Raw genomic sequence first — 11,742 nt, forward strand, 5'->3', positions numbered from 1 at the left:
GTGGTGGAGGTGGTGGTGGTGGTATTTGGCTTCTACCAGAGAATTCAATTGACTATGTAATGATCTGGGATGGAACACTCTCAGCTCCCTCCTTGTCTTATCTCCTTAAAGCTCCCAGTTGAGGCTGAAGCATAGCTCTGTGGATGAGTGCCTGATATACATAATCCTCTAACGCAGCTCTATCTAACGCAGCTCTATGGTAGAATGCTTGCCTACCATTCACAACGCCCTGTATTCAACTAACATCATATAAAATAAACAGCATACTCAAACAAAAAAATATTAATTTGGGAATTATTGGCAACTACTGACCATATCTAACTTCAAGAAATTAAAATTTAATTCTAGCACTTGGGAGTGTGGTTTGAATCGGGAAGGCCTATCTAAGGCTTATATATTTCAATATCTGGTTCCCAGTTGGTGGACTGTTTAAGAAGGATTAGGAGGTGTGGCCTTGTTGGGAAAGGTTTGTCAATAGAGGTGAGCTTTGAAGTTTCAAAAGTCCACTCCCAGCCCAGTTTCTCGCTCTCTCTGACACATGTATGTAGCTATTAGCTCTCAGCTGCTACTGCTCCAGCGCCGTGCCTGCCTGCCTCCTGGCATGCCGTGCCTGCCTGCCTCCTGGCATGCCGTGCCTGCCTGCCTCCTGGCATGCCGTGCCTGCCTGCCTCCTGGCATGCCGTGCCTGCCTGCCTCCTGGCATGCCGTGCCTGCCTGCCTCCTGGCATGCCGTGCCTGCCTGCCTCCTGGCATGCCGTGCCTGCCTGCCTCCTGGCATGCCGTGCCTGCCTGCCTCCTGGCATGCCCCTGCCTGCCTGCCTCTTGGCATGCTTCGCACCATCATGGGCTCACCCTCTGAAACTAAAGGTAAGCCCCTAACTAAGTGTTTTCTTTTCTAAGTTGCCTTGGTCTTGGTCATGGTGTATCTTCATACCAACAGAACAATAACTAAGACAGGGAGATAGAGGCAGGTGGATCTCTGTGAGTTCCAGGCCAGCCTGGTTTACAGAATAGCAAGCTCTAGAGTTACACAGTGAGACCTTGTTTTTAAAAAAAAAAAAAAAATTAAGGCGCTTGAGAGAAAGCCCAGTGGTTAGGAGTAGTGACTGCTCTCCCAGAGGTCCTGAGTTCAATTCCCAGCAACCACATGATGGCTCACAACCATCTGTAATGGGATCTGATGCCTTCGTCTGGTGTGTCTGAAGACAGCTACAGTGTACTGTATCGCATACATAAAATAAATAATTAAAAAGCCAACTATAAAAAAACAAATAAAATAAAATAAAAAATTAAAATGGGATAACCAGCAAGACTCATTGTTCCGACTGAACTAGCCATTTCTCTACGAACTCCTTTTCTGGCTGACAGCAATGGCTACTCCAGTGAGCAACATACCGATATCACTGCTGTATAAGGATGACCTTCCTCTCTCTGCGGGCGTGGTGTAACCCAGCTGGTTATTGACAATTAGATGGATGCTCCCACCAATTCTGAAGTGTGGGAGATTAGAGAGTGTGAACGTCTCAAGAACAATCCCTTGACCGCAGAAGGAAGCATCACCATGAACCTGGAACATTTATGGGATGGAGGAAGTAAGGAGGTAGTAAGCTTAGGTTTTCTGATTGAAACAAACTGTGTGAGAATCCCAACAGGAACACCAGCCACCACCCTCTCAGAGCTCTCCTGACATAAAAACTGAAGCTTTCGGGACTTCTTTGTGTGTTCAGACTCATCTTACAAGCACTCTTCGAAGAGCACCTTCCCATTTCCCGGTAAGCCTGCACCTCTATTTCACAACATTTTCACATCGACAGCAGCAGAATGGGAGGAACAGCTACTACACAGGCAACGAAAGACCCGACCTAGGGATTGCTTTTCTCTGTGCTACAGTGTGGAGGTAACACTCTGTGCTGGGGATTGAACCTAGCGCCTTATGCTTCCCAGGCAAGCACTCTGCCACTGGGCTAAGGGCCCGTTTCAGCTCTAGGAAACTGCATGAAAACAGGCTTAAGATGTGAGAAACAGGATGTGTGAGCTGACACTGAGGGTAAAAGAGCTCCCCTCCCAAACCCAATGACCTGAGGTGGACCTCGGGATCCACAGAAAGGTAGAAGACAGAGCTGACTCCACAAAACTGTCCTCTCGCCTCCACATGCATGCTGTGGCATACACATACCACACACTACACACACAGACACACACATACACAACACACACACACATACACACATCATACACAAACATACCCACCCACACCACACACACACACACCACACACTCACAAAACACCACACACAAACACACCCCACATATACACATACAACGCATAAATACACACCACACATACATATATATATACCATACACAAACATACACCACACACACACATACACACACCATACACAAACACACACCACACACACACACCATACATACACATATACACCCCCCACACACACACATCTATGAGGAACAGTGCACACCTCCCCAGTCACTCACCAATGAAGAGAGAGAGAGGAGCTCCCATCACCAATCCTGCCCGCTGCCATGGATATAAGAGAGGAAGGGGACAGCACACATTAAAGCCAAGGTACAGGAGGCAAGACGATAACACAAGTAGAAAAACTGCAATGTTATTCTGAAAGGATTCTAACACTCAAAGCCACTAGATCAGAATATCACCATGAAACCTGGCAGACAAAGTGGTTGGTGTGGGCAGCTTTTCATTTAAAACCTAATGCAAATAATAAATGTATAATGAAAATTTTTACCAAATCTATTTTATTTAAAGCCCAGAATTCTCCTTTCTCAAAATGTCATTCTATTTTCCTCTTAAATATCTGCAATCCTCTGTCACATCTACCGATCCATTGTTCTTTCTAGTTTCACCCCTCTCCAACACTCCACGCACCTGCAGGCATATGACCTTGTCCCCAGGCTGTCCACGCACCTGCAGGCATATGACCTTGTCCCCAGGTTGTCCACGCACCTGCAGGCATATGACCTTGTCCCCAGGCTGTCCACGCACCTGCAGGCATATGACCTTGTCCCCAGGCTGAGCAGAACTATCCGGTGAGTAGTCCCCATCTTCCCGAGTCTGCTGTCTGCCACGAGTTTTCCCTACGGCCACGGGGTTAACAGCTTCCAGATGTGAGGGATTGGGTAGCATTGTCACATGGAGGGGACGGTGGGCACCAAAGTCTAGGTCCACTGAGGAGGTCAGGTGGGACAGGACATCACCAATGGTGGCAACACTTTCTGGAAACTCACTTAAGCCTCGCATTTTACGGAACATCAGCTATTAGGACAAAAATACAAGATATGAAACAAGTCCTATTTTAGTGGGTCTAAAGTGAGCTTAAAGAAAAATAAGCATTATGTAAATTATTTTATAGTTATTGCAAATATGCATTATTTACAGACAAACACAGATCTCTAACTGCTGGGTCACTCGGCATTACTTTGAGTTCTTCAGAATCAAATGATGGTCAACATTTTGTTACAGTATTTTTATTAGTTTTGTTTGTTTGTTTGTTTGTTTTTCAAGACAGTGTTTCTCTGTGTGGCCCTGGCTGTCCTGGAACACACCAGGCTGGCCTCGAACTCAGAAATCCGCCTGCCTCTGCCTCCCAAGTGCTGGGATTAAAGGTGTGTGCCACCACTGCCTGGTAGTATTTTTATTGTTAATTACCTGTATATACGTGTGTGCACCTGTGTGTGGATATGCACACACGAGTACAGGTACCCACAGAAGCCAGAAGAAACTGGACCCTTCAGTCAAAGAAACACTTCCCTGAAATGTGGCTGCTGGTGGGGGTTTCCTCCAGACATCCCAGTGAGCTCCCTGAAGCCCATCATCATGGGTACTGGGAACTGAACTGAAATCTTTTGCAAATAGGCTCTTAACTATCTATCTCTTCCAGTCCTTAGTGGCAATATTTTAAGAGGAATCTAACACAAGATAAATGATAGCTACTTCTGTCTTGTGTAGCTTTTAAAATACATAATCATTAGCAGTGATTTCAGCCACTGTATCTCCATTAAAAGAAAGAAAGAGGGCTGGAGAGATGGCTCAGTAGGTAAGAGCACTGACGGCTCTTCCGAAGGTCCTGAGTTCAAATCCCAGCAACCACATGGTGGCTCACAACTACTCTCTTCTGGCGCATCTGAAGACAGCTACAGTGTACTTAGGTATAATGATAGTAAATTTTTGGGCTGGAGCGAGCAGGGACTGAGCTAGTGGAGCTGACCGGAGCAAGCAGAGGTCCTAATAACTCAATTCCCAACAACCACATGAAGGCTCACAACCATCTGCACAGCTACAGTGTACTCATATACAGTATAAAAGTAAATAAATAAGGGCTGGCGAGATGGCTCATCAGGTAAGAGCACCAACTGCTCTACCAAAGGTCCTGAGTTCAAATCCCAGCAACCACATGGAGGCTCACAACCATCCCTAATGAGATCTGACGCCCTCTTCTGGTGCGTCTAAAGACAGCTACAGTGTACTTATTTATAATAAATCTTTTTAAAAATACATATAAATAAATCTTTTTTTAAAAAAGAAAGAAAGAAAGAAAGGAAGAAAGGAAGGAAGGAAGAAAGAAAGAGGAATCAAGGAAAGAAAGAAGTCAAGAAAGAAAGAAGGAAAAATCCCACAATTTAATCTTTTTGTAATTCTATTTGAGGAAGGTGGAAAGTTTTGTTTTGTTTGTTTTTTGAGACAGTTTCTCTCTGTAGCCCTGGATGTCCTGGAACTTGAGAGACCTGACTCTGCCTCCCAAGTACTGGGATTAAAGACCTGCTCCTCTGCTGCCTCCACCACCATCCCCCGAAGTGGAAGTCTGAATTAGCTTTCCACCCAACTACTTTGAAATGTCTACAGTCTTAACCATATTAAAATGTTGCTATTGATCCTGCAGTAGTAGATTTGGATTCCACTGACTATCTTTAAAACACCGTTTGGGGGCTGGATTTCTCCGCATGGCTTTTGGAAAGCCAGCTAAGTCCCTCAGACTTGCGGGCAAGCACGCCGACCACTGAACCTCTCCCTGGCCCACACTCCACTTTTTATTAGGTTCTTTTCTTCTTTTTTCTTGGATTTCAGCAAATTCTTTTACTTATGTCCTGTTCTGTAGCCATGTTACCCAAGTACAGGTGGCAGGTCCCTGGAGGGTAGGATGCTCAGGATGTGTCAGAATCACATCCCTCTGGGACTCACTGAGATGCTGAGTGCAAAAGAGGCTGTACTTCTGCCTCCTCCTCTCCCTCTCATCACTGAGAACGCTGGATCTTACTCAAATGTATAGACCTCCTAGCTTCTTCCACTAAATTCCGCTAAGTTACATCTGACTACAGCACAGGTGCTGCACATAAGATGGACTGCCCACTTCATTCTGCTCTAGACACTGTCCATGTGATTATTCCCCAGAGACATGTCCGGACAGTGTGGAGGTAACACTCGCATATCAGCGAGGCTTGGGGCCTCCACCAGGGGCTCCTCTGAGCTTTCCCTTTGCAATGTTAACAGTGTGAATTTGTAGGAGATCAAAGGGCCGTGAGTCTTCAGAGTTTGTAATTCCTGTGTTCATTCTTTCTCTGCTGCTCTTTCTCTTTCTCTCTCTCCCCTCCCTCCCCCAACCCTGACCCTTTACACACATGTACATCGACGCATGGCTTGGGTCACCTCCATCGTGACCCTTCTGCTGTCTGCCTCTTAGCCTAGCATTTGAACATTTGTGTACAGATAGATGAAAAATTCACAGGAAACACAGCCCCAAAGCACAGTGGGTTCTCTGGTCAGACCTGGGACCTTTCTGGAAGAAAAGCACTTCTCTGAAATGAGGCTGGTAGGTACTTTAGACCAGAGCCCCCAGTAGGCTCAAACCCTCCACCATGGGGCATTCCCAGGCCTGGTTAGGCATCACAGTTTCTGTAGGCAGTAAGTTAAGCAGATCCCCATTCTGTGGTTGACCCAAAAGACCCCAGGCAACTCTCCAGATACATTCAGTGAAACAGGAAATCCCTGGTCTCTCCAAACAAGTATCTCTGCTACTATACCCCTAACTGAGGTAAGAGTGATGGTCCTCTAGTCTAGACCTCTCACAAAGCCAGTTGGAAGTGGAGGCTACAAGCTGTCCCTGCCCTTAGATGTGAAAGGTTCCCTGGATGTCAGTCAGCATAAGTAGTCACTAGCTCTGGCGCACTATAAAAAAACCAAACAGGACTGTATCAGGACTGAGAGAGCACGAAGACTGACCACTGTTGAAGGAACTCAGTGCAGGCTAGAAAAGAGTCTTAACAAATAATCAGAAGGAAAAAGAAATCTAGGAAGCATATAACAGTGTTTCCCATTTACAGCAACAGAAGGAAAGTGGGCCCTGTCGTGACAGGAAACCTCAGGGAGAGGATGTGGCTGAAACTGGCTTCCGAGTACAGATTCAGGGTTGGACCATCCTACAGGCCCTGGGCCCTTCTTGCCCATTGGAAATGTTCATCAGTTTCCAAAGCTAAAACTGAGGGCCTGCTTGGTGGGTGTGGTATTGGGAGACCACAGATCCACCAGGAAATCCCACAGTCATCCTTGATTGAGATTTCATAAGCACACGGAACACACGGAAGGAGATGTCCAAGACCAAGCAGCCGCCTTCTGCTTAGTACTACTGTGCCTACTCTACCAACTCACATGCTCTGAGAGTCTTGAGACCCAGGGAGCACCCAAGGGTGTTGGTGGGGCCACAGTGCTCCGTGATCACAGGGCTCAGCACAGAGGGTGCTCTTCCCCAAAACACTGTTTCCAATACAGCAGTCCATTCATCACACTACTGGTGCTTTCCAGGGATGCAAGCACCCTGGTGGGCAAGGCAAAGCGTCCCCCCCCCCCGTGGGGAGGAGTAGCACGTGCTTGCTTTCCGACGTGGGGATCTGGAGTCTGCGAGGACATTTGTGAGCACCTTGTACAAGAAAGTCTAAAGTCCCCCTCTATCGGCTCCTCATTCGTCTACTGGGCACCTGGTAAGCTGTGATTTGGAGGTCAGAGAGAAAGATCCCAGGCTTCTGGATAGAGAAACCTGCCTCCAGATTTCTCCCCAAGCTAGATCTTGAATATAGTAGACCAGATATAACTGACAACCTTTAGCTAAGGCTTTTGTGGTGCACCCCATGCATTCTAGATGCTCCTTCAGTACCTATGCCCTGCAAGATGGCGTTTAACAAGGCACAGTACTGGAGCTACTCCCCACACATGGGTACTAGTACCATGGGAATAGGACCAACAGGCAGGTCACCATGACAATGGCAGTGCTGAAGTGGAAAGGCAGTGAAAATAGAGCCAGCCAGAGACCAGCTCTAGTCCAGCAGCCTCTTATCTTGGGGATGTGGTACTAGGGGCAAGAAATGATAAAGATGCTCAAATCATCAGTCCTGTGGAGTCTCCAGGGCACCTACACCATACAGGTTGTGGAGGAGTGCTTCTGCACCAGGCCTGTAAGTCGCTGTTCCCCCAATCCTGTCAGGGGTGGCACTGATGAATAATGAGGCCGGTCAGCCAGGCCCAGCCCACCAGGCTCAGCAAAGTCATTGTAGTTGGGTCCTGGATGCTAGTTTATGTCACACCAGCAAGGGCATCTGATCATGTGGAAGAATAGTTTACAAAGTCCAAACTTGCACCTAGGTCTTCAAGAAGGGAAGCTGTAAGGACCCAGGACATGCTAGAGGACAGGACTGGAGGATGCTCCCATGAAGCCCCTTGCCTTCTGGATCCTTGAAGCCATTGCCTCTGGCTCCCATGGCTGCCCTGTGATGGTTTAAATGAGTGGCCCCCATAGGCTCTTATATTTGAATGCTTGGTCCCTAGTTAGTGTAATAGTTTGGAAAGAATTATGGGGTGTGGCCTTGTTGGAAGAGATGTGTCACTAGGGAATGAGCTTTGAGGTTTCAAAAACCCAAGTCATGAACAGTTAGTGCTCTTTCTGCCTTGTGCTTGTGGATCAAACGTAAGCTCTCAACTACTACTCCAGCAACATGCCCGCTGGCCTATCTGCCTGCTACCTAGTTCCCTACCATGACAGTCACTGAGTCACCCTCTGAAACAGTATGCAAGCCACCAAGGAATTCCACTATAAGTTACCCTGGTGACGGTGTCTGTTCACAGCAACAGAAAAGTATCTGAGACACGGCCCATGCTGCAGGAGTCGAAGCCTAAGCTTGGAAGTAATACTGCTGATGCCAGTGCTGTGGTGTGCTCTATTGTGTGTGTGTGTGTGTGTGTGTGTGTGTGTGTGTGTGTGTGTGTGTGTGAAGAAACAAAATAACCCTTCATTTCTCTGGGAGAAGAATCTATAGAAGAACATTATGGGAAGTCAACCTCAATTCTGCCTGTCAGCATGGAGCTCGGCCTCTTCACTAAGCTATCCCCCCACCAACTGTTCGTAAGCCCCATTGATTTCTAAAGGAAATTACCACCTTCAGCTTCATTCTGCTAGAGACAAGAACCACAGAAAGTCTCCCAGAGACATCAGAAAAGCTACATCTGGAGCGTCTCATCAATATGGCTGCCCAAACAAGATCTGAATGACTACATCAACTGACATGCCATCATGGAAAAGGGAAAGCTCCAGAGGTCTCAACCCAAGACTAAGAACTGTAGGCAACTGGGGAGTGCACAGTGGGAGAAGGGCTCTTCCCAGGGACGACTGGGGAGTGCACAGTGGGAGAAGGGCCCTTCCCAGGGAAGAGCCCCTGGCTGTTTATCCAGTACCAAGTGGATAGCCCTGAGATCGTGTGCATACAGGTAACATTATGTCACTGGGTGAGCTGGATTTATGCATTTAGGAGTATAGGAGTTTGGGGTTAAGTGGGTGGGATTGTGTAACAATAATTAAAAGTAAAAATAAAATAGTAGCCATGAACATTAAAAACAAACAAACAAACAAAGGAACAAACCCCACATAGAGGAACCTTACCTCCGGAGGTAACTGCAGAAGGCCTGTCAACAAATTCAGCCTCCCTCTATGGGGCATTCCAATAATGATGTCCGTTACACCGCCATAGGCTGACAATTTCAGCAACTCGTGAAAAAATCCCATCATGCTCTCCGCCCCTTCACCTCCGTATCTCTTCACTGTGGCAAACTTGGTGGCCAAAAAGTGGTCAAACTCCTACGGAACAGAGATATTAGCTGCGGGACGACTGTCAAGTGCTCAGGTGAAAGGCAGACACGTTCCATGTGGTCACATCTGCATCCCTTCACTGTATATCCATGGAGAGAGGCCTCACAGGATAGTACAGCACAGTTAAGGACCCTTTGCCCAGAAGGGGCTGTAAAGAGAAGACCTGAGCGGTAGACTCACATGTCTGGGAACAACCGCCTTCTGTACTTGCTTTTCTAGACTTAAGGCCAGACTTGACTATCTGCTCCACAGTATTTTCTCACCAAGGCCTAATGCTCTCCAGATACACTGGTGGGAACAGGCTTTTTATTGGTTTGTCATGCTTGAGTCCTTACCACAGCCCTGGTGATTGGATTTCAGCAGTTTACACTGAGAACCTCTGCCCAAGAGTTTAGCAATCTCTTCAGGAGACAAAAAGAAATGCATAATCTTAAGGACTTTGTCAGTTTTTACAAAACAAGCAAATGCTTGAACCCTCTGATGCTGAGGAGGACCAACAGCTCTCGTCACGTCATCATCCACCTTGCTTCTGCCTGGAGTGAAGGGTTGCCAGTCTATTGTGCTGAAGCAATGGGGAGCGAATGGGATAAGGTCTAATGCCTTTTTTCCTCTCCTTAGTGGCTAGCTACCTTTGTGGGAAATGAGAAGACCCAGTTCACTGATATTAGCTGGTACTTCTTTTTACCATTTTTAGCTATATAGTCGTGTGCACCTGTACAGCAGTACGTATTAGTGCAGGTGCCCCCAAAAGCCACAGGCATTGGATCCCCTGGTGCTGGAGGTAAAGACAGCTGTGAGGTACCATGTGGGTGCTGGGACTTGAACCAGGGTATCTAGAAGAGCAGAGGTGATTTTAAGCACTGAACTACCCCTCCAGCCCCTAGCTGACACTCTTTATACCTGAGACTCTAGCAATAGTTTTGACAGGTGTTTTCGTTCTTCTGTGGTAAATGTCTCCTTTTTCAGTTCCTCAAACCTGCTGACAAACCAGTCTCTCTCTTCCTGGCTCTGAAGCTGGGCAGTTTCGATAGAAATTGGCCCACAGTAGATATGGTTCAAATAGGCTAACACTTCCTCAAGAGGAGCCTCTTCTTTGCCCATGTTTAATAGTCCTGTGAAATAGAACCGAAGGGATCATTTCAAAGAGCAACCAGCCACACAGATGATAAACCAAGGGACAGAACACAACACCACTGCTGGTTCAATTGTGAGCACTCCATTACAAACTGAAGCATCAGTGATTATTGATATTTCCCCTAAAAAACAATTGTGGGAGATGGTACCCAGGATCTCTCATGTGACAAGCAAACATTCTGCCAGTGAGGTACAACCACTGACCCATCTCAACCTTCTCGAAAGGCAAAATTAAAATTCTGCTTGATGGCCATAAGGTAGTCAAACTCAATGAAAGGAGACCTTCCTCATGAGGACAGCTCTATGTCATGTCAGGTTTTGATTCTATAGTAATTTCAAACTAATATTTAAAACTCTTGGGATGGGAATACATCCCAGTGTAGAGCTCCTGCCTAGCGTGCACAGAACCCCGGGTCTCATTCTTACACCACAATACTGATAAACCCTAAAACGGTGACTTGTGAGCCAGGCCTAATTTTTCGTCTGTTTGTTATTGCTTTAGTTTCCAGGCCAGGAAAGAGATGGAATGAGGGGTTGGGACTTTGGAATGAAAGCATTCCTAGGTTGTTTCCCACCTCTGCCATGTGACAGCTACACTGTATTTAGGTTCTCTGAGTCTCTTTGCATCTGTGATAGTTTGAATGAGAAGTGCCCCTGTAGGTTCAGACATCGGAATACTCAGACTCCATTCAGACACTGGAACACTCAGACTCCATTCAGACATCGGAACACTCAGACTCCATTCAGACACTGGAACACTCAGACTCCATTCAGACACTGGAACACTCAGACTCCATTCAGACACTGGAACATTCAGACTCCATTCAGACATCGGAACACTCAGACTCCATTCAGACACTGGAACACTCAGACTCCATTCAGACATCGGAACACTCAGACTCCATTCAGACATTGGAACACTCAGACTCCATTCAGACACTGGAACACTCAGACTCCATTCAGACACTGGAACACTCAGACTCCATTTGGTGCCGCTTGGGAAGTTTAGGAGGCCATGCTGGAGGAATGACATCACCAGGAGTAGGCTTTGAGATTTTTTTTTTAAAGATTTATTTATTTATTATATGTAAGTACACTGTAGCTGTCTTCAGACACCTCAGAAGAGGGCATCAGATCTCATTACAGGTGGTTGTGAGCCACCATGTGGTTGCTGGGATTTGAACTCAGGACCTTCCGAAGAGCAGTCAGTGCTCTTCCCTGGTGAGCCATCTCACCAGCCCCCGGCTTTGAGATTTTAAAAGCCACATGCCACTTCTAGTCTAGGTATGTGCTCTCAGCTTGCTCTCACTGAAATGGTAATGAACTTTCACCCCTCAAGGAACCGGCAGCCCAAAGCAGCCCTGCCTTGGTCTATGAGCTGCCTTGGTCTAGCCTGCCTTCTATGAGCTGCCTTGGTCTAGCCTGCCTTCTATGAGCT

The 11,742-nt window shown here is 46.9% G+C and overlaps 1 protein-coding gene across 4 annotated transcripts in view; it reads right to left on the reverse strand.

Moving 5' to 3' along the window:
- Dhtkd1 (dehydrogenase E1 and transketolase domain containing 1) overlaps nucleotides 1-11,742 on the reverse strand; it is an 89,062-nt gene that overhangs the window by 40,202 nt on the left and 37,118 nt on the right. For 3 of the 4 annotated variants that reach the window (XM_031359520.1, XM_031359518.1, XM_031359519.1), the window contains 4 exons: nucleotides 10,071-10,282; nucleotides 8,964-9,158; nucleotides 3,029-3,298; nucleotides 1,396-1,567 (listed from right to left, as the gene is read on the reverse strand). In XM_031359520.1, the coding sequence (XP_031215380.1) occupies nucleotides 1,396-1,567; nucleotides 3,029-3,298; nucleotides 8,964-9,158; nucleotides 10,071-10,282 (849 nt within the window). Of the gene's footprint in view, nucleotides 1-1,395; nucleotides 1,568-2,499; nucleotides 2,543-3,028; nucleotides 3,299-8,963; nucleotides 9,159-10,070; nucleotides 10,283-11,742 lie in introns of all 4 variants that reach the window. The other variant, XM_031359521.1, reaches the window with a different exon arrangement.

The sequence above is a fragment of the Mastomys coucha genome, unplaced genomic scaffold, assembly GCF_008632895.1.
Source record: "Mastomys coucha isolate ucsf_1 unplaced genomic scaffold, UCSF_Mcou_1 pScaffold7, whole genome shotgun sequence".
In the NCBI taxonomy this organism is placed as follows: domain Eukaryota; kingdom Metazoa; phylum Chordata; class Mammalia; order Rodentia; family Muridae; genus Mastomys; species Mastomys coucha.